Source organism: Equus quagga, chromosome 9 (genome assembly GCF_021613505.1).
Source record: "Equus quagga isolate Etosha38 chromosome 9, UCLA_HA_Equagga_1.0, whole genome shotgun sequence".
In the NCBI taxonomy this organism is placed as follows: Eukaryota; Metazoa; Chordata; class Mammalia; order Perissodactyla; family Equidae; genus Equus; species Equus quagga.
The window spans coordinates 28636000-28663160 of record NC_060275.1 but is presented as its reverse complement, the minus strand read 5'-3'; the positions used below and the strand labels follow the sequence as shown (position 1 = coordinate 28663160).

At 49.1% G+C, this 27161-nt stretch overlaps 1 protein-coding gene across 1 annotated transcript in view; it reads left to right on the top strand.

Annotated features, from left to right (window-relative positions):
- The window catches only part of ARK2C (arkadia (RNF111) C-terminal like ring finger ubiquitin ligase 2C), a 100531-nt gene extending 73606 nt beyond the window's left edge, over nt 1-26925 (top strand). The window contains exons 2-8 of the mRNA XM_046670826.1: nt 13096-13411; nt 14752-14862; nt 19228-19357; nt 21157-21261; nt 21579-21674; nt 26152-26258; nt 26796-26925. Coding sequence (XP_046526782.1) covers nt 13096-13411; nt 14752-14862; nt 19228-19357; nt 21157-21261; nt 21579-21674; nt 26152-26258; nt 26796-26913 — 983 coding nt within the window. The 3' untranslated portion in view covers nt 26914-26925. The remainder of the gene's footprint in view (nt 1-13095; nt 13412-14751; nt 14863-19227; nt 19358-21156; nt 21262-21578; nt 21675-26151; nt 26259-26795) is intronic.
- Nucleotides 26926-27161: the final 236 nt, after the last annotated feature.

Here is a 27161-nt window from a genome sequence, read left to right as displayed (position 1 = left end):
ATTTTCTCCATAGCTCTTATCACCATGATCAATAAATGTATATGTTTAGATAAATAAATATATTTTCTTATATACCTACTTATTGTCTAGGCCAGAGCTGTCCAATAGGAATATAATGTAAGACACATACGTCATTAAACTTTTCTAGCAGTCACCTTAAAAAAGTAAAAAGAAACAGGTGAAATTTATTTTAATAATATACATTATTTAATTCAATATATCCAAAACCTATCATTTCAACATATAGGTAATTTGCAAAGATGTGGGGTTTTTTTTACATTATTTTGTGGGTACTAAGTCTTTGAAGGCCGGGGTATATTTTACATTGGCAGCCTGTATCAATTTGGACGAGCCGCATTTCACCTGCTGAGCAGTCACACGTGGTGATCACCCTGGACAGCACAGAACTAGACCACATTCCCACGAGGACAAGGATTTCGGACTGTTCTATTCACAGCTGCAGCCGTAGCACCTAGAACTGTGCCTGGCATATAATTTGCATGCAGTAAATATTTCCTGAGTGAATACGTCAAGTTTGGCATCAAATGCAATTATGTGGCCAGTTAGTTTCAGGCCCAGAAAAGAGCTGTTGCCTGGTGATCTTCCTTCTCGGGGCTGTGGGGGCTGACGGGGATAAAGCGAGGCTCTCTCTCCCAGCCCTGCCACCTGACTCAGCGTCTCCACAGCTTTCCATTCTCTCTGGACAGACAGAAAGGCTTGCTGGTTCATCCACATGGAACAGTTGGGACTTAGCGTGTTGCCCTCTCGGGAGCATTTGCATCTTAAGAGCAGGAGTGAGAGAGCACAGCTTAATTCAGAGCACTGACTCCCTCCTGGAGAAGTTTTGGCTCCAGTGGGAATGCTAGTGGTGGACCATGAATCTCTCTGGTGTCCCCGGGTTCACCCCAGGAGTAGGAGGCCAGACAAGGTGCTTCTACTGGCAGGGAGCCATTAGGAGGCCTGAGCTGGGTGCCGGGGCCACTCTCCCCTGCCTGGCGTTTCACTCAAGACCGCGCTGGGGCCTGATGGGCAGAGACGGGACTGGGGAGGAGAGGGTGTTCTCTGCAGCCAGCCCTGGGCCAGGCCCAGTGGAGGGTGAGAAGCGTTTGTCCCCTGTAAGGCACTTCCGCAGGCGGTGTCTCACAGCATTCTCCCTGCCAGGCGGGCAGGTGAGGCACGACCTGCTGGTTTTGCAGATCGGAACGCTACAGCCCAGGGCTGGTAAGCCAGGTGCCTCCGCTGCTCTCCTAGGGCTTCCCCGGGGGCTGTCCTCCATGGGAGCAGGCACAGTGCGGGCCTGCCGGGGCTCTCATTCCAGCTGGGGGAACCTGGCTGAAGGGACACTGGCCTGAAATGATAACTCTGCAGGATACCAGGTGATGAGCTGAGAGCACGGGGCACAGCTGGACCAGCCTGCCCAGGGAAAGGCCAATTAGACAGTGGCGGGAGGCAGGCACAGTCACAGGCCAAGCCAGGGACAGCTGGGGGGCTGATAGAGTCACCTGAGGTGACTTGAGATGAGCCTTTGCTGCTGGTTCCCAGACACCTCGAGCTCTGCTTTTCCCAGGCATCTTCTCCATCCCCTCCCCCACTCTCTTCCCTCTCTTCCTTGTGTGACCTCTCCCTTCCTGTTCTCTCTCACAGCCTTCTCTCTCTCCTGCCTTCCTTTTCCTCTCTCATATATTTCAACCAATGTCCTCCTTCAATCCTTTCTTTCTCTCTGTCTCTGTTACACACACATCGGGGTGCTAGACTGAGGCGCCCATGAGCAGCAGTGGTTGGAGATCTAATTTAATTGCCCCTGTTCCCTCTCAAAGCAAGCAGATACCCACCGGCCCAAGCGATTTGCTTTTAGGGGCATGGGGAGGCCAGGAGCTCCCACAATGCCTGCACTCACTGGCTGCTATCCGAAATCCCACCAGGAGAATTTCAGGATGTGGTTTTGCCAAAACATAACTGCTCCTGAGAAAAGTCATTGTCTAAACTCTTCTCCGTCGTTGCACCTCACAGGGAATGGGCCCTGGGAGCAAGGCTGGGAGCAGGACAGAGGAGTGGGCAGGAGAACAGGTAGTCAGAAGAAACAGAATTCTCCTGGGGGAAACGGGAGGCTGAGGAACGATGCTACCCTCAGTCCTTTCCACAGAGTTCACAGGGCCAGGCTTCTGTGTAAGTGGAACAGGTGTTCTGCAAACCTCAATAGAAAGGGTCCAGTGGAAGAGGCTTTCTGGACTTGGTCTGCCCCTTTGGGCCCCAGGCAACGCTAATTTGAGATGGACCCAGGTAGCTGCCCTAGCACAGCTTGAACGCTGTTGGGGTTTGGGGTTTTTAATTTCCTTGATCTTTTATCAAGTATAGTAAGAGAGTGTGTGAACTCATGACGTAGGAGGAGCTACATGAGTTTTACAAAAGCTAACCAAAGTCACCAGCAGTGCAGACCCCGCCTTCCTTGGCCAGGAACGGCAGGAGGAGGGTGTCTGTTCTGGGTCTGAAACTGCTTCTTCTTCTGGGTTCGTTGGTCTGCTTCACACTGACCACCTCACAGGGTGGGCCCCCAGGCATTGGACTTGCAACTGGGCCCCTGAACTCATTGAAAGAATCCCAGTCTTTCTGTCTGCAGTGTCTCCCAGGTCAGTCTTTCCACCTTGCACTTTACCTCCTTTAGCCACATTTGTTCCTCTGCCACAATGCCAGCCCACCGGTGCTGAAATGCTGGGAGGCAGTGGTGTTACACGCTACCGAGACACTGCTTCCCATAGGTTCAACCGTTCGTTATCATTCCTTCACTCATCCATTTATTCACTGAGCGAGTTCTTACTGTGTATTAAGATCCGTGCCAGGCACTAGGCATACAGGTGGATGAGATAAATCCAGGTCCTGCCTTCATGGAGTAAAGTCTTCTGACCACAGATACCTTCCATGAAACGCCCTCTTACGACTGTGGTGGGATGTTTTTATAGACCTCTTTGGCATTAGATGGAGAAAAGGTATCTTCTGGGATGGAGGATGCCTGGAAGACTGTCCCACTACTCATAAGGGTTTTCTTCTGCAATGGCATCTAGCCAACCACCTCCTCCTGGGCTCCCTTCCCTCACTCCTGGCCCGTGAGGGCAACTGGAGCTAACAATTGGCCCTTTGCTGCTTGCTGGAAGTTTGCTGCTTATTTGTCCCATGCCCATGGGCAAGTCAGCTTCCTTAGGATGGAAAGTCCCCTCCCACAGTGTTTTGAGGGCCTGGAATTCAGTTCCTTGGAAGAAACTGAGCTTTTCATTAGAGATCAAAGGCTGGCCCTGGGGAAGCATTCACAAAGCAGCTCTTGGCTGTCAGGGGTCCCTTTGGGCTTATCATTGCCTTTCCAGGCCCTTGTATCCTCCACTGTTCAGGGAACCAAACCATGGAGAGGCAGGAAAGCAGACCTCTGGTAGCCCAAGGAGCTAGGCCAGGGAGTAGGCCTCTTGGGGTTGATCAGACTAGAGCAAAAGAAGGTTAAACTGGTTTACCTGGAGCAGGTAAGGAAGCCAGGAAGAACAGTCCAGGAAGCTGGGTTCTGGGCACGCGGCCCACTCTCCATATTCTTCATCTCCGATTTGTCTGGTTTGTAGTGAAGCAGTTAGCCTGTGAAGTATACCCGAGACTCCTGGCTCCGCCATTCAAGACTCCCCACAACTTACCTCCTCCCCCATCTTTCCTGTACCACCTCCCCAAGCGTCCTGCATCTGAATGGATCGCAAAGTATGCATTATCTAGTCACGTGGAACTTGGATGTGTCCCAGGTTGGAGAAGTCATTGTGGGCCACTGGGAGGCTCAGAAGACATGGGAAATGGAACTCTAAGCTGTACCAGTGGAGCGGGGGAAAGGAGGAGGCACCTGGGGGTCATGTTGAGTAGGACAGAAGGTCTGTCTTTGGACACCCGCCTTGAGGCTTACAGCTCTTCCTCGCCTCTGGGCTCAGGCCTCCAGGCTTGGGCCCTGAGTACTCAGGTTTGTTCTCTCCTTGCTGCCATGCACCTTGCTCCCTTCCCCCATCGCCGAGGCCAGGCTTTCTGTGCCTTCACAGACCAGCTTGTCCTAACTGTGAGCAAGCAGGGGGTAGAGGTTACAGGGAACTTACGTCACCTCATGGTGGGCCTAGAAGGGGCCCTGGAGGTGCTCCCCACCATCTCCTGCCCCAGTGTTCACACTCCTCTGCTGGGCAATTAGTTGGCCTCAACAGGGACATCCCCAGTGATGAGGAACTTTGGGGAACGAAGTGACATTCTAAGAAATATCTTCCCTATGTCGACCCAAATCTACCAGAAAGAGCTTAATCCCTTTGCCTGCAGCTGTTACCTGACCCATCTCCTCTTCCCTCCTCACACCCGGACTCTTCAGCTGACAACTCAAGTCCCCTCACAGCCCCGGTCTCCATCATCAGAGTCCAGTTTACACGTGTCCCTGTTAGTACCAGGGGCCTAGAAGTGGTGTCAGGACCCCAGGAGTTTCCTCAATCCTTTCTCATCAATTAAACCCTGCGAAACACAGGACCTAAAGCTTCCAGCAGCCCCACAGGATTTACCTCACTGGGAACACCTTGGCCTACTCCATAAAGCTGGGGCTTGCCCTGGGCATTTTCTTAGGCCTGGGAGGGGACCTGGGGCTACGGGCCAAGGTGGACTGGACTGAGCCTAAGCAATCGCACTCACCACGGCCATCCCTCTGCATCTCCCACAGAAGAGATTCAAAACCGATTCCCATGGGCACCAGCAGCTGGTCCCTTGCCATTTCACGGTTACTTCCTTAGGCAGGAACAGGCTTTCTCCTGGGGGAGCTCGGGAGAGGGATGGGTGTTGGGGAGGGAGGTGGGACCAACATGGCCATGGCACGTCCTTCCTGGGCAGGCGGGTTCCACTCTGGGAGTACCATGTGTGCACATGTAGGGCCTTATGAGGGTCCGGGTGCTGGGAGGGGGCCTCTGAAGTGGCAGGGCAGGGGGACAGCACACTGCACTGGACTCAGGAGGCCAGAACTCCAGCCTCAACTTGTCCTCGGACAAGCCACCCCACCTCTTCCAGCTTCAGAATCCTCATCTGTAGAACAAATGCTGTGCACTCTCCAAGCCTCATTTAGCTTGAATATTCGATGATTCCGTGAAGAACCATATTGCCTTACTTGCTAATACTTTAATACTTAACATTTCTGAGATAATGGAGGTCTTTCTTCCTTTTCCTTCCTTCCTTCTGCTGTCTTCTCTCTCTTCTTCCCACCTCATCCCTCTTTCTTTCTCTTTTCCTCTCTCCTCCATTCTCTCATTTGCTCTCATTCCCCTTCCTGCCCTTCTTGGAAGATTCCTAAGCCCCTTCTAAGAACAGACAGCATTTACTGCATGGTATTTTCCCTGAAACTACTCACTTCACTGCTTATTATTGGAGATAAAATTTATCCACAAATAAAATGCCAAGTATAATAGGCAAATGTCACAGGTCAAATGGGTTGGGGTGTCTCATCCGGCTGGGAGATTCCATCCTAGGGTTAACTTCTACCCTGAGCAGTCCAGGTTGGACAGGACGTGACAGTCTGGTGAGGTGGGGGTAGCAGTGCCAGGGGACAGAGAATGGCCATTGGGGGCCCAGAGGCAGCCAAGGCCCCGGGGGTCCGGAAGAGGTGAGAGGGAAGGTCATGTGGGACAGCAGGAGAGACACCAGGAGGGGAATTTGTGCAAGGGATGCAAGCTCAGAATTGGGCTTTAGGGTAATGTGGCAGCTATATGGAAGATGGGTTTCGAAGGTCAGCCCCGGCCTGCCCTGCTTCTCACTGTTCCAGCTCGCTTCAAATGCTGGACATCACCACATGCTTTCCTTGACAGCTGGAGGGCAGGAGGCAACAGGCAGGAGAGCCAGGTCTGGGCTGTCCAGCTGTGGGGCCCTGGGGCCGTCACAACATCCAGTTCACAAACATCTCCTAGTTGTTGCTTTCTACTTGTCTTGCTCATGAGAGGCCTGGCCAGATGTTTGTAGCCCCAGCCAGCCGAGAGATTTGGGCAGGTTGTAGGAGCAGGTGTTATTATTGTGGGTCACAAGTCTAGGAAACTAAGGACGGACAAGTCCAAGGTCCCATCCACAGGACCATGAGGGGAGACACCCTGGCCTCCAGGACACCGGATAACTCTGCCTGGCTTTGAAAGCCTCGTCAGTAAGTAGAGGCCTTCCTCAGTGGCCTCTTGTGGACAGAAATCTGCTTTTCAAAAGACTGTTTTCTTTGCGGCTTGAGAGCAAGCTTTTCAGAAAGGAGTAAACTCTGACCCCAGCTCCAGCTTCCAGAAAGCTCTCCGCAATGACAAGTCTGAGCCTTCCCCATCCCGCTGGTTGACTGACCTCCATCCTCTTTCTCCCCACACCACCCTTTGGGAGGGAGTCTCTTTGGCTCTCCCCTCCCTTCTGACTCTGCCGTGGGCCCTGCCCAGTGCCTGCCCCTTCCCACCACCTGTTCTGCCCTCAACTCTGAGGCAGAGGGATGCTGGGTCCATGAGTTGAGCGACAGCAGGGAACCAACACCCTGAGAACCAGCCTGGGGAGGATGGGACATGCCAGCCCAACTTCCCTGGAGACCTGGGAGGGTTTGGTTCCCATCCTACTCTCCCAGGGTCCCACATCCCTGGGAGGAGCAGGAGACAGAGAGCCCTGGTTGGCTGGTGGGCCTGCTACAGGGACTCTGGGCAGGCCTGGTGCCTGAGGCACCCACGGGCTGAGATGTTGGGTTCCCCCCCATCCTCCTCGCAGCACCACCTATTCCTCCCTTCCCTCTTCCTCTGAGCACTTGAAGGCAGGGCCTCTCAGTGCTAGAGTCTTGAGGATGAAAGCCCCTTTACTTCGGGGTGACCTCATTAATCCCGATTAGAATACAGCTAGCATACTCCTCCAGCTCAGGAGGCTGCCCACTCGGGATAAGTCTCTGCCGTCTCTGGCATTCTCACTTCTTGGCCTGGCTCCTTTCTGCTCCTGCCCAGGCCCAGCCATGAGGCTCCTCCAGCCCCCTTGACTCCATTCTCCTCATCCCCAGGTTGGATGAGAACACAGAAACCAAGGCCTAGTGTGTCCTCTGGGTGTCCTGGCTGCATTTCCTTGCCGCCCTGCTCTTTGGGAGGTCCCCTCACTGCCACCTCTCCTCTATCCAGCTTCCCAGTTCCCTGGGCTCTGGCCCCTCCCTCCCACCCACAACTGGCTTTCAGGAAAGACTTCAGTTGAAACCTCCGCTCTGTCATTTACCAGATGAGTGTCAGTGAAACTTCCAGAGCCTCAGGACCTCTGTCACTGTTCTCTCCACCCAACTTGCCCGCAGCCCTTGGCCCCAGAGTCCCCTGCTTCTCCCTTACCTTTCCCTCCCCTGTGGGACTGTGTGGCTTCTTCTGTCCTTTGATCCACCCACTCTCCAGCTGTCAGCCTCTTTGGGCTCCCTGCCCACGAGGCACGAATCAGCCACCAGTCTCTGGCATTTGTGGAGTGACTGTTGCGTCCCGTGGGTGCCAGGTGGGCATCAGGCAAGCCCCGCGCTGTGGGCTCCCCCTGCCCCAGCTGTGCAGGGCTGGACCTGAGCCTCCTCCGCAGCCCTGCCCCGCCTCGCTCAGGCCCCAGCCCCCTGATGAAGGTGTTGCTCCCAGCCAGCTCTCAGGGGGCGCCAATAGTCAGCATCGATTTTCTGAATTTTAAGATGTGCATGTTTTTCTTTAGATTTCTGAATGGAATATGTGTCTTACACTTGCTGTGTTTCTTTAATGTGGTGGTTTGGTTCTGGGAGACCCCTTTTTCTCCCCACTCCCTAAAAATGTTATTTAGCTCATGATAAATCTTTCAACTGATGGCATTTCAGCCCTGGGGGAAATATGATAAATGGATAGTGTAATCAGTACATCTGGAGATTATGTTTTAACCCAAAGGAGTAACTCTAATGGGAAAAATTGTAGGTTGTCTATTGATGGGGACATTTTGGGATGTCAGTGTTGTTCAGACGTCCCTGATCATTGGCTTGTCATGGCCTGGATATCTACCCTAAGAACATCCCTCTTCTGGTGTTAGAGACCAAATACAGCAGCTATTATCTGCTACTTTCACAGACCCCCATATGACATGGGGCTGAGAGAGGCTGGGGACCCCAGAATGGGTGTTTCTTGGCTTCAATTCCCTTCTGAGCAGGGGTGATGAGACTGAGAACCCTCTGTGGATGGAGATGACAGGGGAGAGGGACACAAGGCCCGGAACGGCAGTCAGAGGACCTCTGCAGCTAGAAATTTCCTAAAATATTATGGGACAAACAGATACTTTGGCTCACTCTTCTCCTGCTGTCCATCCTAGAGAGAGGGCACCTGCTCTCACTTCGCAGTGCATCAACTGGAAGGCACAGGTTCCAGGAGAGTGGAAATTGCTCCAGGTGAGGAGAGTCTGCCCTCTTCCTAATGGGCTTCCATAGAAACCTGAAGGCTCCCCCTCATGGGGTGGGCACCCTCATGGCAGGATGCTGGCCAGCCGTGCCTGACCTGTCCCTGCCAAGCCATAGCAGTAAAACCCAGAGCTCACCTGGGCCCTACTTGCCACTCTCTGTCCCTCTCAATTTCAAATCAGTTTGCCTTCAACCAGCCTCAGTGCCTCAGTCCCTTTGAGCCACTGATTTTCTCTCAGTCCCTCCAAGAGTCAGTCAACAGGTCTTCACTGAACGCCAGCTCGAGTGAGGTGCGTGGGGATCCAGAAACAGTAAGACACGAAGCTCAGCCAGCTGGGGGTGGCGAGTGTGAAGAAGCAGCTCAAGGTAGCCAGCGCCAGGTGCCAAATGAGTGATACAGACAGGGCGTTCTACAGGAATTCAGAGGAAGAAGGCGTCCCTGGGGCTGGTGGGCAGGGGAGGCATTCTTGAGAGAGTTGAGAGGTGACCTTTAAAGATTGGGAAGGCAGCTGGCAAGGCATGAGCAAAGGCCCCTCAATGGGAATGTGTGTGGCATGTCTGGAGTTTTGAGTAGACTGACGTGGGTGGCTGGGGCAGGGCTGGGTGGGGTTAGTGGGGTCCAGAGGATGGAGCTAATATCAGGCTAAGGGGTGTGCATCTAAGAAATGGGGATCTCTCCTTTTGAAGGCAGACCAGTTAGCAAACTTGGCTAAAATGCTTTGCTCTGTGTATGGGGTTGGCTTTCTTCCTCTGGGATGGCACTGTCCAATATGGAAGCCACTAACCATGAGTAGGCTATTGAGCCCTTGGAATGTGGCTGGTCCAAACTGAGATGTATTATAAGTGAAAAATATACACTGGATTTTGAAGACTTAGTCCAAAAAAAAAAAAACAATGTAAAATATCTCAGTAATATTTTATATTGAGTACATGTTGAAATAATAACATTGGATATATTGAGTTATGTACCATATATTATTAAAATTAATCTCACCTGATTCTTTTTACTTCTTTAGAGGTGGCTACTGGAAAATTTACAGTTATATACGGAGCTCACATTATGATTCTTTTGGACAGTGCTGAATTGGATTCTTTACAATATCCTTTTTCTACCCTACTCCCTTTCTCTATGGTCATCCCTGCCTTTCACTTCTTCTCCTCAGCTTTCAACAGCTCTCCTCTCCTGTTCCTGCCTTCTTTCCTTCTGTTACATTGGGCTTCTCCTTCTCTTTTTATGGTCACAAGTGACGATAGATGGTGGAAGGAGGGAGAAGGGGTAATCAGGCCACAGCCCCTGGACTCACTGAAGTCAGAATTCACCAGGCAGAGAGGCCCTACTTATCAGGCACACTTGTGGGACTTAAGCTTCTAGATCATTCTTTTCTGGTTCACTTGAGGGCAGTCAGAAATTCTTTTTATTTTCATTTGGTTTTGCAAATATTTATCTTTAAAATATTTAACAAAAATCTATCAACGACATGCACGTCATTTACAAAGTCGAATAGCACCAATATAAGACACGTTTAGTAAAACCGCGATTGTCTGCTCCTTGCTCTCCCACCACAATCCTACTGCCTGAAGCTCGACACTTCCAACTCTCCCTCGGGTATTTATTTCCTGAAATACATAAACTACTAAGTCAATTTATAAATACATTCTTATACTGACATTTATTGATTTTTCAACTTTGATGTCTATTTTCTTATTATGGAGGAAATGTCTTTCCTGTTAAATGTCTTTTCTGTTTAATATTAATGCTTGTTTTGTTATTAATATATAAATATTGTTCACTGCTGAGCCAAGTAGTGCATAAAAATTACACTTTCTTGCACAACTTTTTCTCTTCGTGGAGGTAAATAATTACTTGCTTTCTATGACATTTTTACAAATTCTTACCAAATTCTCTATGAAATTGTAAAATTCCTTCAAACACCATTTTCATGTGGCCAAATCTATTGGTAATCCCAAATTTTCCATCCCCTGGCCCCAGATACCCTCTTGGAGTGCCCACCGACCTGCTCCCTTGAATGGTGCCAGAGCCCCTGCATAGCTGAATGGGAAACCCCACCTCTTTCAGGGATCACCTCCAGTTCTTTGTTCCTCTCTCTTGGTTTGTGTCAGCACATTTTTGAGAAAGGGTGCTGCGCGGGTTATTTTTTTGAGTCCCTGAATGTTTGAAAACGTCTTTCATCTATTCTCACCCTTGATTAATAGTTTGGCTGGGTATAGAACTCTAGATTGAAAATCTTTTTTTCCCCCTTAGTCCCTTGAAGGCAGTTACTCTACTGTTTTCAAGTTTCTGATGATGTTCTTGAAAAATCTCATGCTGTCTTGCTTCCTGGCCCTTTGTATGGCCCCTCTTTGTTTTCTCTCTGGAAGGTGTTAGAATCGTTTCTCTGCCCCCACTATTTGGACATTTCACAGTCAGATGCCTTGGTGCAGGGTTCTTCTCCCATCTATTTTGCTGGAAATTCAGACCTTCTGTGCTGGGAAATAGTTTTTGCAATTTTTTTCATAGTTTCCTCCCCATCGTATCCTCCGTGCTTTCCCTCTTACTAGTCAAATGTGGAATCTTCTGACTGGATCATTCACTGTTGACATCATTTTTCTCCTATTTCCCTTCTCCCTGTGTCCTTGCTCTCCCTCCTGGGAAATTTCCAACCCTCATATTTAGAACTTCCAAGAGCTCTCTTTCTTATTTCTCATTACTCCTTTTAAAAGAGCTTCTCGTTGTTTCATGGATCCAACATCTTATTTCCCTGAGGACATTAATTATAGTGTTTTGAAGTTTATATTTTCCTGGTCCCTGTATTACCTCTGTTCCTCTGAGCTCCTTCTCTTTTCTTTTGCTTTTAGTTTGGTACTTTTTCTTTTCACTTTGTAATCTTCCTCAAGAGACCGGTCACCCTTGGGCTGTCTGTTCATACTGAAGAGTAGGTCACTAAAAGCTTCCAGAGGCTGTGTGTGTGTGTGTGTACTTTTCAATTTATGGGCTTCATTATAGAGTGGCCACTTGGGGCCACAACTATTTTATTGGGGTACTCCTAACCAGAAGTATCTATACAGCTCTTTCTGGAGCAGTTTCTAGACCAGGGCTGTGGAGGGTGCAGGCAAGGGGCATAAGGTGGCAGCATTTTCAGAACCAGGTGGTCGAAAGGGGCAGGGGTTTCCAAATTTCCATGTATGTGGTACTGCACCCCACCCTCCTCTGTTGGAGCTTCCCTGGCTCAGTTTCCCTGCAAAATGCCAGGAAGAGGGAGGGGCAGTGGTCAGGGCCCTGGATGGAAAAGGGGAGAAGCCCTGGGCAGAACTACTTCTACACAGACTTGTAGTCAGCCTTTCAGTTCTCACTCTCTCTCCTGCCTTCCAAAGTAGCCACTGCCTTCACCTCCTGAGTCTTCCAGCACGTGCGCAGGATCTGTCCACTTCTTGTTGACCTCCCCTTCAGTAGGCACTTGATTTCCAATTTCTCAGCTCTGCTGATTCCCTCATCTGCTTTCCATCTTCCAAAAATCTGTTGACATCTGTTGCCTGCTGATGTCACCTCTCCTGTTCTCTCTGTCCTTGTCTATCTTCTCTTTATTCCTTTGCTCTCATTTCAGTGGGGTTGGGGAAAGAGCAGACAGTGTTGAACCTGCCATGTTTAGCAGGAAGTCTCTGCAAGCCTCTCTAAAATGCTGAAATTAAAGGACTGCTTGCATCATCAAAGGACTCCAGTGCCGAGAGCTGGATCTTTGCTCACAGAGAACTTATAAGGCTTTCTTGTCATCAAGATCAATTTTCTTTAGAAAAGTAGTGGAGACTAGATTCAATGTCACCTAAGCCCAGCTTATTCCTGGAAATATTTGCTTTGAAGTAGATTATAATAGTATTAACAAATTATTTAATTATTATTTAAATAAAAACTATTTTGCATGATTAGTTTTTTCTTAAAACTGCATGGAAAACAACTTCTGCTTGTTTTCTTTCTAGAAATTAGGGCTCCCTACACCTGGGTCCTGGCTAGCCAAGATTTCAGTGTGGTTCAGAGCTTGGCTAGGCTGGACTCAGTTTTCTCTAGGTGGCATCTATTAAAAAAGATCCTGGAGCCGGCCTGGTGGTATAGCAGTTAAGCTTGCATACTCTGCTTTGGCAGCCCGGGGTTCGCTGGTTTGGATCCTGGGTGCAGATCCATGCATCACTTATCAAGCCATGCTGTGGTGGCATCCTACATATAAAATAGAGGAAGATGGGCACAGATGTTAGCTCAGGGCCAATCTTCCTCAGCAAAAAGAGGAGGATTGGCAGTGGATGTTAGCTTAGGGCTAATCTTCCTCAAAAAAAAAAAAAAAAGATACTAAAGTCAATGAGGTTACATGGGAGGAGTCTAATTCAAGAAAGCCAAAATGCCTTCACAGACCTTAAAAATCTGTTCATAAATATGTTAATTTTAAAAAGGGATGCTTATCTATTAATTAAATATTAATTATCTATTAATTATTCCTCCCCCCTCCAACACATATACACACAGAGCCCTTACTTGGCAGCCTTAAAGATGACCACGTGTATATAAAAGTGAAGACACTTCTGTGTTCTAATGAAAGGCTTGAGTTGCACCAGCTGCAGGGTGTCCCCAGGGCGGGACAGGTCTGTGGGGTTGGGGTGCAGCGGTGGTCCTCATGGAGCTTTCTCTGTCTTCGCCTCTCCAGGTGCCCCCTTTCAAAGGTCTCAGCATCCGCACGCTACCTCCTGCCGCCACTTCCACCTGGGCCCCCCGCAGCCGCAGCAGCTCGCGCCCGACTTCCCCCTGGCCCACCCCGTGCAGTCGCAGCCTGGCCTCAGCGCCCACATGGCCCCGGCCCACCAGCACAGCAGCGCCCTGCACCAGTCGCTAACCCCGCTGCCCACCCTGCAGTTCCAGGACGTCACAGGTCCCTCCTTCCTACCTCAGGCCCTGCACCAGCAATACCTCCTGCAGCAGCAGCTCCTGGAAGCCCAGCACCGCAGGCTCGTCTCGCACCCCAGGTGGGTGCTGCCTGGGGAGGGGGCGGGGCGAGGAGGGCTGAGGGCGGGGCTTAGGGCAGGACACCGGCTTCTAGCCCCCCAGGCGTGGCCCGAAGTCACCAACTGGGTCTCCGCGCAGGAGGCAGCTTTTGCTCCCCTTAGAGGCATTCATTTCAGGCAGTGATTGCTATCATGACCCTACACGGACTCCCTCCACAGCTAGCGTGTCTCTGTCACATCACCCAGGTGGAGGGACAAGGGCTGGGTAACTGGTGGTCTATGACGCTCGCATGGACTTTTGCACCATGTGAGAGATTTGACTAGGGGACCCCTCACGTCCCCTCTAGCTTGATGATCACCTGGTTCCAACACCCAGCATCCCTAAGCGATACCAAAGGACGGTCTGCTTGGAGAGACCAGCTATGAAACAAGTGGAGAGTAAAGTTAGACGACCCTAATCAAATGGGTCTGAAGTAGCTGTGGGACTCCAGGCAAGTCACTTCACCTCTCTGATCCTCCTCAGCTGTCAAGAGAGAGTTGGACTAGATCAGTGGTTCTCAAACAGTTTTGTCTCAGGACCCTTTACACTCTTAAAAATTATTGAGGGAAACAGTGAGCTTCTGTTTATGTGGGTCATGACCATTGGTACTTACCATATTAGAAATTAAAACAGAGAATTTAAAAAGTATTTATTAACTGATTTTAAAATACAATAACAAAAGTATGTTAACACCAATAGTATCTTTTTCAAAGAATAGCTACATATAAATGTAGTGAGAAGAGTTAGTTTTTTTACATATTTGCAAATCTCTTTAATGCTTGGCTTAATAGAGGACAGCTGTGTTCTCACGTCTACTTCTGCATTCAGTCTGTTGCAGAATCACATGTCACATAGTTTCTGGAACACTCCACCGTTCCCTTGTGAGGGAACGAGAGTGAAAAAGTAAATGATATCATAGTAGTATTATGAAAATAGTTGGACCTCATGAATCCCATGAAGGAGGCTTGGGGACCACCAGGGTTGCTTGGCACACACTTTGCAAACTGCTGGACTACATGATCTCTAAGGCCCTAAGTGTCCATGTCTGTAGGGGTTGGGGTGCCTGGGACAAAAGATGAGTGTTGTAGGAGGTCAGAGGGAGGAGGTCACCATGATCTGGAGTTTTCAGGGAGGCCTTCCTGGAGGAGGTGGGCTTCGACCTGGGCCAGGAAAGCTGCGAGGCTTCCTTGGAGTTTGGGAAGAGGGATGAAGCTCTGTAGGCTGTGGGCTCAGGCTGGCTGGGGCTGCTCAGAGCTCCAGGGAGCCGGGCTGGCCCTGGGCAGCCCCTGATGCCAAGGACCCTTCCTCCCTTCCGGTGCAGGCGGAGTCAGGAGCGTGTGTCTGTCCACCCCCACCGCCTCCATCCAAGCTTCGACTTCAGCCACCAACTCCAGACGCCTCAGCCCAGGTATTTGGCTGAGGGCACCGACTGGTGAGTCTTTGGGGTCCCTGGGGGAGTAGGGAGGGAGGAGGTCTTACCTGATCTGTCGAGTTCCTGTTTCCTTCGCTAGAATGGTGCAAGACATCTGGTCCTCAAGCTCCAGCCTTTGCCCTGTCCCCAGCCACCCTCAGGGCCAGACGGCCCCCACCCAGCCTGGTTCCAGCAATTAGCTCAGACATGGCTGGGGGCCATCATGTGCCCAGTCTGGGGCTCAGTGCACCTGGTCCTGTTAGGAAGGAGGGGGCAGGGATACAAAACATTCCCCAAGCTCAGTGAGGCCTGGGGACCAGTGCCGCCTGGGAGGAGGGAAGAAAGGAGCATGTCAGGAGCTAGGGTGGCCAGGGAAGGAGCGGGTGGGCCTTGAGAGACCCACAAAGAGGTGCCAGGGCGTGCCAGCGAGGCAAAACACAGGCGGATGGAGACAGAGCCAGCTGGGTGGGAGGCAAAGCCTGGGGAGAGAAGCTGGGGAAAGAGGTTGAGGGCTTTGTTGTGATGTCTTTGTAGGTAACGGGCCCCTGTGAAGTCCTCCCACAATCCCCTGCGCTCAGGACGGAGGTCTTTGTTGCCTGGGATGCAGCGTTGCTTAGTTTTAGATGCTTGATCCTATCCGACTCTCTGATTCTAGCTCAGGAGAGGGCTGACCTAAACTGGGGTCGGATCCGAACACCCAAACACTTGAGAAAGACCTGCAGCCCACTGAAGCATTCGGAGGTCAAGGGCATCATGCCTGCAACTTATTTTTAAATACTTCATGGAGAAGTGTGTGTGTGGATGGATGCATGGATGGAGAGAGAAGGAAATGCAGAAAAATAGTGAAACGTTGACACTTGGGGAATCTGGGTGAAGGGTATCTGGAAACTCTTTGTGCTGTTCTCGCAACTTTGAGGTCAAAAAAATTTTTTTTAAGAATGTAAAAACAAACAAAAACCCTCAATGGAAAGGGATGGATTATTTAAAAAGAAATAGGAGTGCCGTTGTGTCATTTCTCAGCCATTCCATCGGGCAAACTGGCTTAGTCAAGGGTCACTTACCGGACACACAGGAATGATTCAAAAGCAGGATAGTTCTGCTTGATTTGATGCTAAAGGCACTTCCAGGTGCCGAAAATAGTTGTTTTAACATGTTCTGTTGTCTCCAGCCCACTCCTGGCTCTCAGGTACACTGTTAAACCACATACTCCCTAAAAAGATAGATTGTGCTCAGGCCAATTTCAGCCCGGCCTTTTTCTCATTAGCAGATTCAAAAGTGGAAGATTTAATAGCAGTTTGGACTGAATTCTGTCCCTCAGCAGGCAGGTCAATGGAATTTAACTCAACTCAGCCCCCACGGAGCACCCAGGGCCCTTGCACAGGGCTGAGTGATCTGAACAAACAAACAAGGGCCAACGTGGCCAGTGGGACAGGACAGGTGACATAGGAGAGAGTGCTCCTGGGGAGATGCCAGGAGGAGCAGAGCAGGCGTTAGCCCTGTCAGCTCTCTTTATTCAGCCCAATCTCCTGGTCTTTCTCGCTCGTTTCAATCACTCTGCGTTCCTGACCCCCGCTTGCCCCAGACACATAAAGACTGAGGCCCTGAAAGGCTGGTCTGTGTCCCAGCAGGGGATGCTGGGAGGCCCCCGCCCTGCCTGAGTCCCGTCCATCTGGGTCCACCCCTGGGTCGTTTCTGCCTGTGCCATCTCCGCTTCCTAAGAAGGAAGCCTTTTCCAGAGGAGGAGCAACAATTTCTCCTGCCTTGTAATTAGGTCTGCTCCAGCAAGGGCCAGCCTCGTGGTGACGAGGGCCTTTTTGTCATTGTGATCATGCTAAGTGCATCCCACCACTCTTTTCCAGAGAGGCCTCTTCTGCCAGGAGGTGTGCAGTCTGGAAATTAGATGACAGAAATGCATGATAGGATGGACCACTCCCATCCCTGCAAGGAACCCTGGGAGGAAGGAGGTGGGGAGAGTCTGGCAGCAACCCCTCCCCCCACCCCCCGCCCTGCGCTTAGAGAACCATCAGAAACCACTGAATTCTGTCCTAGGTCATTCTAGGAATTGAACCAGATATAGGCCGCAAGATGGTGCAAGATGCCCTTTTGGGGCAAGCTTCCTAGGAAGAATCTAAGGGTCTGCATAGCAACCAGACCACACTAAGCCTCGAGGCCATTGACAGTGGAAAATAAAGCTCAGTTTGATGTTTAGACACAACTGACAAAAACTGTGCATTGAGACGATGTCCACAAGAAGTCTCCAGGGCACCGTTCTGGGTAACCCCGGGACTTCAGGCCTGTGGGAAGTTCTATGACCCTTTCCAGACTCAGCCAGGTCCTCACAGGCTGGTGGGAACAGCAGGAAGAGACACTGCCTCTCTAGGGGCTGATGTCTTCTCGGGGCAAGTCCCCACCCAGGCTTCTTTAGGGTCCAAGGAGCATCCCCTGTTCAGGGGTCCTGGGCGCAAGAAGGGATTTTCTGACGAGATGGTCAAAGGGGCATCCCAGAGCCACCCAGACCCAACCCCAGCAGGTCATCCCACTCATCTGAGGGCTGAAGCACCTTTGGCTTCTCCGATCAGCATTCTTGGATTCAGGGTGACTCTGTTCCAAGTTCCTTGGGACTTTGCTTTTGATTGAATTCCCTGAACATCTTCCCTGCTTTGGATTTGCTGGGCTCCCTGAGACTGCTGGTAAATGCTGACGTGGGAGCTTCTCTCACAGGAGGGTGCCTTGTGGAACTCCTTTCCTTGGGGTAGGTCAATGGAATGAGCCCTGGCATGGGGCAGAAACCCTGGTGGCCCTAATCAGCTAGCCCAGGACTAAGGCTGCCCTTCTGCAGGCCACAGATGGGCCAGCAGAAACGAGCGGCTGGAGTAGAGGATTTCTGAGTTTGCTTCCAATTGGCTCCAAGAGTTTAGCTCATTTCTCAAATGACAGACTCATTGGAGTTATTCCAGGGATCCAGGCTAATATCTATAAGAAATACAGGAATATATATACATCATAACAAATATATATCATGGCTGGAAGCAGAAATTCCTTTAATACCCCTCATATATAAATATAAATATAAATATAAATATATATATATATATATATAATGTCTTTGTTGCAGAAATCAGGCTGTTTTCCAGTAGAGTTTCCCCTTATCTGGATTTTGGTGGTTATACCATGGTGGTATCACTTAAGATGTCCCTCAGTTTCCATTGTTCTCCATACACTGGAACTTAGATCAAGCCTTGAGCAGATTCAGGTTCAGCTCTTATTTCTTGGCAAAACTACTTCATAGGTGCTGGTGCGTCTTCCAGCAGAAAGCTGGTGTCTCTCCTTTTGTGGTGTTAGCAGCAATTGACGATCCTTGCCGGGATCCTTTATTTCTTTAGAGGTTGCAAAGGTGACAAATAATTCAATCCCTCTTTATTCATTTCTTAGCTAGAAAACTTTTATAAATGCAATTTCCCTTCATCAACTATTTGGTTACTGTGAAGTACAGTGAAGAGAGGAGAGGCAAGATAAATGCTTAGTTCTTTCCCTTTATTTACTAGTTTTCGAAATGAAGAGCTTGTTCCCCGGCATCCTTCAAAGGGTCCAGTGTCCTTTAGCATCACTTCACCCCCATGGATTTGGACCTATTTGACGCGGTTCATTCAGTCTGTTGCAGTTATGCTCGCTGACATGGGAAGTGCCCAAACTCCAGCCAGTGGGAGCCTCTTCAGGATGCTTCCTGAATCCTTTTGACTTGAGCCTGGTCTTGTTGGATAACTTTCTTGCTTTCAGTTATGACAAGATGTTTCAATCTCATTTTGCACATTTTCTGCCCCAGACCTGAAATCAGCCATTTTCCAGGGAGCTCTGGTTCCTTTGCAGTTGCATTAATTGATTAATTTTTAAGTGAAATCAGTTTTCCTGTACTTCTCGGGTGGATGGCAGGGGCTGGGGTCCAGGATAGCTTTTCCTGCCTCACAGCTGTCGAGGTTCATTTTCTGTTGTTTTCTCAAGTTGGTAACAGTATGCCCTCTGTTCCCTACTCCACTCTGTCTGGGCTGTCTTTCCTTTGCTCTGTATCTCTGATCTTCTCTGTTTCGATCCATCTTTCAGCATTTCTCTCAGGCATGGGCTTTGTCGTGAGAGGGCACTTTGGTGACTAGTTTCAGGAAGTTTTATGGGGCCTGGACTGTTCTAGCTCCTTCAGACCTCAAGATCCCTTTGTCGTCTGTGCCTCAGTTTCTTCACTATAAAGAGGGGAAGAGCTAGTGAGGTTGCCCCTTGCAGCCTTGGCAGTTTGTGACTCTGATTCTCCTCGATGGGCGTGATGCCTGAGGTTCCTTCTGCAGCCTGATGGCTGAGTCACACCACCTGTGGTTCACTGTGACCATGTCCCTGCAGGGATCTCAGTGTGGACGCCGGCTTGAGTCCTGCTCAGTTCCAGGTGCGGCCCATCCCTCAGCACTATCAGCATTACCTAGCGACTCCTCGAATGCACCACTTCCCCCGAAACTCCTCCTCCACGCAGATGGTGAGTGGAGGGCTCCCCCGGGACACTGCCTCCTTGCTGCCTGGTGGGGGCCCATGGTGGGCTGAGGTCTGCAGCTCCCCCGGGTCCCTCTTCCCCGGGTCCTTTTCCCCTGGGTCCCTCTGCCCCATGTCCCTGTCCCGCATGTCCCCTCTCCTATGTCCTTGTCCCCTGTGTCCCTCTCCCAGGCTAATCAACTGCTACTCTCCCCTCTCAGCTCCTCTTCCCACTCTGGCTTGAAGGGGAGAGATAAAGGGAACCTACTGGACTGAAGCTAGTACTGTGGACAGGACCGGGCGGGCCCTGGAGGGGCGGAAAGGGGCCAAGTGGCAGGCTGTGGCCTGTGGGGAAAAGGCTCAGGGTGAAGAGCAGGCAGGGAAGCCCCTGGACTCCATATGACCTTGTTTAGTGAACTTCTTGGGGTCAGGTGCCTCCCTGGGCTTTGGCTTCACTCACCTGTGAAATGGGAAGAAGACACCTGCCTCGCCCATCCCCCAGGACTGGTGTGAGGAACAGAAGGGACCCCAGAGGGAGCCCCCGGGCTGGCCGACAGATGCAGTTCTGCTCTCTGCAGGGGGCAGGACTTCCTCACTGTGGGGTGCTGAGATTGCAGAGGATCCGGTGGGGTGTGGGGGGCTTTTGAGTTCCTGGCATTGCAGGCTGCAGGGAATGAAGGCGAAGATACTCCATTAAAGCAGCAAAAGGCTGATTAAAAATCTTATTTCCAGATAGCTTCTTCACGTTGCTGCCCTGAAGCATAACGCCTCCCTGCCAGCTCTTGCCTCTGCCACCAGGCAGGCAGCACCTCAGTCTCCTTATTTGTAAAATGAGAACCTATGATGAGTAGTCTCAGAAGTCCTTGGCAGCTCCGAGGTTCTATGGTTTGCATTCTGAAGCCCCATCTCCTAAGAACAAAAGCTAACATTTATTGAGCACTTACTGCATACCAGGCGCTGTTCTGAGCACTTTACGTGAATTATCTCATTGAAGCCCCTCAATGACCCTACACGAAAGGGTATTATCCCTATTTTACTCGGCAGACTCAGGCACAGAGAGGTTAAGGAACTGGCCCGGAGTCCTACAGTGAGTAAGCTGAACAGCTAGGATGGAAACCGGGTCCCTCTGACTCATAGGCTGGGTCAGGGCGAGGCGAGTGAGGTAGGGCCATGCAAGTACAGGGTCAGATCCTGTCTCTATTTAAAATTTTGATATACTGTTCATTATGGATTTTTTGCATTAATTTTTATTTTTTTTAAATATCACATTAAAATATTATTTATCTTGCTTCCTGGGTCTTTTGGTGTCCTCTTGTATTTTGTGCCCTCGCTTGCCCCACCCTAGTCTGGGCAGTGCAGAGCAGAAGGGGAAGGAATGGATGCTGCCATCCAACTGCCTGTGTTCCAAATAGTAGTTCTGTCACTTGGTTGCATAACTCTGGCCACTAACTTAATCTGTTTGTGTCTCATTTACTGTATCAGTATCATGGGAATAGTAATTGCACCCACATTGTAGATCAGATGAGATAATTAAATAAATAAATATGTGAAGGGCTTAGAACAGAGCCCACTATGAAATAAATGCCCAACCAGGTTAGTCTTTTATTTTCCTGATTTTATTATTCTTTCTGAGGCTGGTCTGGTACAAGCTTGGTTCTTGATGAGGAGGGGGACAGAGGAGCGGGAAAGACAGCACTTCTGCCTGTAGCATCTCAGGGATGTGGTGACTGGCCGTTGCTGGAGGAAGAATCGGTTGCTGGGTTCATCAAGACTTGATTCCTATCCAAGGCATTTTCTCCCCAACAGGTCGTCCATGAAATCCGAAACTACCCTTACCCTCAGCTTCACTTCCTTGCTCTCCAGGGACTGAACCCCAGCAGACACACCTCTGCCGTGCGGGAGAGCTACGAGGTATATTCTTCTGTCTGGGAATCCTCCTGCCAGCCTGGTCCCAACTGGGTTGGTGGAGATGCCATCATCGTTCATCATCTCCTCTCCCTTTCCCCTGCTGGTGGGTAGGGCATTGGTGCAAAGGGGAGCCTTGGGGTTGAGAGTAAGAGAGAAAAAGAGAGAGAGTAGAGATACTATGGTCTTTCTGCATCAGACCAGTTCTTCCCAATGGCTATGTGAATGCTTCCTGCTGGCATCCCAGTGCCCCTCTTCCTTACTGTGTGTATGTGTGTGTTCGCACGTGCCCAGGGCACACATGCACATTTTTCTCTTTTCAGGAGCTGCTGCAGCTCGAGGACAGGTTGGGAAATGTGACTCGGGGAGCTGTACAGAACACCATTGAGAGGTTCACCTTCCCCCACAAGTACAAGAAGGTGAGTCTGCCAGCAGGTCAGCCTGCACAGTTGGGGGATGGGGAGTGTGGGTTGTCTAATTGACCTTGGCCTGCATGTCCACAGAGTGGTACAGTCTAAAATCTAGAAGCCTCTGCTCTGGGTAGATGTTCTGAAGCTGCAATACCTTCCCAGGGTCTTCTCTCTTGCCTCTGCCAGGAGGAGAAACGGGGGCCCTCTCAGCAGTAAGGAGGAGGGCTAGGTATGTGTGTGTGTGCATATGGACTTGTGACTGGGTATATTAACTAGGAGTACAGGCATATAACTGTTTGCATCTGAGTGAGGCAGGCAAAGGGAACACCTGCACTGAAGGCTAAAATTTGCCTTAGAAAAGAATTCCAAGTCCAATCTCACATGGACAAACAGGCAACTAAGGCTCCAGAGGAGGGGTTTCCAATCTTGCCTGAGAATCAGGATCACCGGGGGAGCTTTTAAAGCCACAGATTCACAGCCTCTACCCTAAGCTATATAGGTAGACTCTGCAGGGTGATTGCCCAGCCATCTGGGGTAGGATTCAAGCCCAGGAATCTGAATTTAAAAGTTTTTAAATTAAAATAAATAAAAAATTTTGGAAGCAACCAAGATGTCCTTCAATAACCAAATGGATAAACAAACTGTAGCACATCTATACAATGGAATATTATTCCCTGATAAAAAGCCATTAAAAGCTATCAAGCCATTAAAAGATGTGGAGGAAACTTCAATGCATATTGCAAAGTGAAAGAAGCCAGCCTGAAAAGCTACATGCTGTTTGATTCCAACTATATAGCATTCTGAAAAAGGCAAAACTAGAGACAGTAAAAAGATCTGTTGTTGCCAACAGGCTGTGGGGGAGGGAAAGAAGAATCAATAGGTGGGTCACAGCGGACTTTGAGGGCAGTTGAACTATTTTGTATGATACTGTAATGGTGGACACATACATTGTACATTTGTCACAACCCATGGAATGTACAACACAAAGAATGAACCCTAATGTAAACTAACGGACTTTAGTTAACAACACTGGATCTCTATTGCTTTCACTAATTGTAACAAACATACCACACTAATGTAAGCTGTTAATAATAAAGGCAACTGTGTGTGTCTTGGGAGGGGGAGGAATATGGAAACACACTGTACTTTCTGCTCAAAAAAACCCAAATAAATAAATAATTTAAAAATATCCCCCCTCCTGGAAGAATTAAAAACTTGACAAGTGTTAAGAAACTTGGAGCAGGAACATGCTCATCGTGGTCCAGCCAGAGCCCATCTTTACCTCCTTATGGGGCCCTGGGGTGCATGGTGGAGAGCACTAGGTGTTGGAGTTAGACAGGGCCAGTTTTGAATCTCAGTTTTACTACTGTCTCAGTCAATTCAAGCTGCTATAACAAAACACCATGGACTCGGGAGGCTTAAACAACAGACATTTATTTCTCACAGTTCTGGAGGCTGAGAAGTCCAAGATCAAGGCACCTGCAGATTTGGTTCTTGCTGAGGGCTCTCCTCCTGGCTTGCAGACAGCTGCCTCCTCTCTGCATCTCCACGTGATAGAGAGAGGAGGTGTCCTTTCTTCTTCTCATAAGGGCACTAACCCCATGATGGGGGCTCTATCTTCATGAGCTCATATAAACCTAGTTACCTCCCAAAGGCTCTACCTCCTAACACCATCACATTGGGGGTTAGGGCTTCAATATATGAATTTGGGGTGATGCAGACATCCCATCCATAACCACCACTCACAGCTGTTCAACTTTGGAAAACTTACTTGGCTTTTCTGGCCCCTTCCCTGCCCTTTTTAATGTAAAATGGGAATGCTATATTAGTGCTACATAAGGGGTGCTCTGGGGGTTCAGTGGGCGAATGCATAGACACAACTTAGCACAGCTCTGCTCTCACCTTGAGATGGGGCTCACTTGGTCTAGGCTTGCCCAGGTGCCAGTGGTGTCAACGTCAAGGATTATGAGTCTCAGTCTCTGCAACTCCTCATGGAGGAACTGGCTTTATCCCTAAGTGATTCCACCAACATTTACTATTATGTGTCAGGAACGGATAGTATGTTAACAGAGGAAATGACAGTATTTCAGTAATTAAGGGTGTCATCTGCATGGAAAAAATTGTCATTCTCTGGAGAGAGAGCTTTGAGCTATTGGAGAAGAACATGGAAGGGAATGAGGCATGTTCAGGAGCCGGGAGCAGCTTCTACTTCCCTGACTAGGGTGTGCTTGCTCCCGCCAGGGCCATGTGCGTCACCGACCACCCTTTCAACAGGCCAGGAGGAGATAAGGAAAAAAACCAAGCACTAAGAATGAAAAAGGAAAATGGATCGAACCAATGAGACAAAGAGTCAAGCTAGAAAATTATGAGAATAAAAAAAGAATTAGTGGAGTAGAAATATTTTAAGTAAGGAATAAGAGAAATTAAAAATGAGAGCTTATAAAGTCTAGGACCCAAACGAAATGTGAAAAAAAATTAAACTGATAGTAAAATAATGTAAAACAAAAAGGGTATTTTAAAATGGTAATGATAGGACAAAATAAAAAAACATGGAAAAATATATAGTCTAATAGAAAAATATAAAAAGAATAAGAATTAGGAAAAGATATGAAAACAACATGTAAAATTAAAATCAATAACATCAAAGTGAAAAGTGAATGTCAATGAAAATCAGAAGGTAAGGGAAAGAGGGATAAAATAAATATTAAATAAATAAATGCTGAAAAAAGTAATAGTTAAAAGTTGCATAGATAATGAAAAGAGAAGAGAAAAAGCAGAAGCCCTAAAAGATGACAAATAAAAATAGGAAATAGGATAAATTTCAAAGAGAATAATTTAAAGAACTGTAGATCAGACATAGTAAAACAAGGTAAGAATATTAAGCTAAAATTATTAGCTATAAAAAGGAAATCATGAATAATAGTGGGGAAAAAACAATAAAAAAACAGGCAAGTAGTTGAGTCTTAATGGTGTCTTTTACAGAACATCCCTTTTGTTGCAAGGCCAACTAAAAGAAGGCCACTTCTCTAGCCACCCCAGCTGGGCTCTTAGGCAGACAGATCCTCATGACTCCATTCATACTCAAAAGTCATGACAATTATGTGGGACTATGGATGTAATTCTGGTTGTCTGGATTCTGGATAAGGGGATACTTATTGTAGTAGCCTTGCATGGTTTGCAATGGGATGTATAGGGCACAAGGAGGCTGAGAGCAGAAGGCATAGATTTTCTTGTCTCTTCTAGCGAGCTTACAGTATTCCTCAGACTATATCAGACTAAGGAACTTCAGAACTTAGGACTAAGGATCAGTATAAGGAGATTTGGCATCTAGGGCTGGCCTCAAGGTCATGGTCATTCTCTGGGTGGCCTCCATCTAGTGACTATAGATTTTTCTCAGTAAAGTGATCTTTCAGTCTGCTTATCCCTGGAGGGGAGACAGAAGGGCTAATTTTCTTCCCATGGGTACTGTCAGACTTTCACCACATAGCATGGAGATGGGAGCATGAGAGGTAGGCTGATTTATTCACTGATTACATTCCTTCCTCTCCAGAATATTTATTAAGCACCAATGGTGTACCTGTGCTTGGCCAAATGTGGGGCAGTACCTAAAGAAGAGTGAGCCACGGTCCACACCATCTAAGAACTTGGAACTTTCTACTTAGTGGCTACTATATTCAAATAATTATCATAGAATTTAAAACAGGACAGTTAAAGTCAATAAGTCTAAACAGAGTGCCTGCATGATGTCTAACCTCATGTTGGAACTGTGCCTATATAAGAGGAACTTTCTGGATAGGGAGTGAAATCCAACAATATAAAATAAGAGTGTAGTACAAGTTACAGATGTAATGCCAGGTTGAAGAATGTTGCCTACATCTAGTAATGAATGAATAAATGAATATATATTAGTGAGTGGAAGGAAGGAAAGAAGAAAGGAAGGAAGGAAGGGAGGGAGGGAGGAAGGAAAGAAGGAAGAATGGTTGCATAGATGGGTGGATGGATGGAGCCTGCTGCACCTGAGAGGGGAGGGAGAAGCCTGGAGGTAGGGACCTAGGTTGGAAAGGGTGTAATGAGGAGTGAACAGCATGAGTTGAACAAAAAGGGGGAAACTCTTTATGCACAGCCATCATTTTGCAAATAACTGATTCATCAGGTACCCGATTCCTTTCCAAATTCTATGCTCCTAGGACAGCATAAAGTTTATGCCTGTGACATAAATTACATGGGACAACAAAAGTAAAGTCCACTTGGCCTCTTCCTCGCTTGGCTTTAACCCTTTGTATCCTGAGCAGGGAGGAGGGGTTGGGAGGAGGCAGAGAGAAGGCAGAAGGGAAGAGCACAGAAGTCTGGCTGTTACTTAGGAACTTAAAGAGACTAATTCAAAGGAACAGGAGGCCGCAAGGGAGTGGGAGGCTGTGGATGAAAGGCAATGGTCACCCGGTGAGTCTGCCCCAAGTAATGAAAGCTCCTCCTCTGCTTCTCACAGCGAAGACCCCAGGATGGCAAGGGCAAGAAGGAAGAGGGGGAGGAGTCAGACACAGATGAGAAATGCACAATCTGTCTGTCTATGCTGGAAGATGGAGAAGATGTGAGGTAGGAGGCTGGCCTCTTCCACTCCCTCTTGGGTATTGGTGATCACTCCTATACTGTGTGTCAGGAGTGGGGGTACTTGTTTGTGTGCGTGTGAGTGTGTGTGTGTGAGAGAGAGAGAGAGACAGAGAGTGCCAAGTGTGCCATAGTGTGCTTTGTGGTTGTTCTAGGAAGGTGGAGTGTAGAACATTCTAGATGTGTGGTACCCATGGCTATGAACCCGTGGACACAAAGTGTGAGTAAATAGAGTGATATTTGGCCTGAATGGGTCTAAGACAAAATCATGGCTTTGTTTCAGCCTGATCTAAAAGGGCTGCATGGAGGACGAGGGCCTTGGGGCTCTCCTTCTTGTCACAACTTCCCATCCCAGCCACAGCCTCACTCCATGGCAGGGCTCCCAAGACCCTCTTTGGCCAATCTCCCAGTGGTCCTGGGTGTGAGTCTCCTGATCTTCTCAGTAGCCTGTATCCCTCAGCTCCTGGCACAGCTCCGGACCCCTTCCCTCCGACCATTCCTCTGACTCTCCTTCCTCTCTTCCAGGCGCCTACCCTGTATGCATCTCTTTCACCAACTGTGCGTGGACCAGTGGCTTGCCATGAGCAAGAAATGCCCCATCTGCCGAGTGGACATTGAGACACAGCTGGGAGCTGACAGCTGAGGGAAGAGTTAGCCAGTGGACGCCCCATTTTCCTTCACCAGGTCCCCCCACGGCCATAGCCCTTGCAGCCAAACTTTGCCTTCTGAGCCATTTGATGTAGAGGATAAGCCTGCAAGCACATTTTGTGGACAGAGGAGTTGGTGGTATCAGTGTCTGAGGGAAAGGAGGGGGTGGAGGGAGGACCACCCATCCAGAATGGTGACTGCCCCCATCCGCCTTGCCGAGTGGGAGGGAGGGAGCTGGCCGTG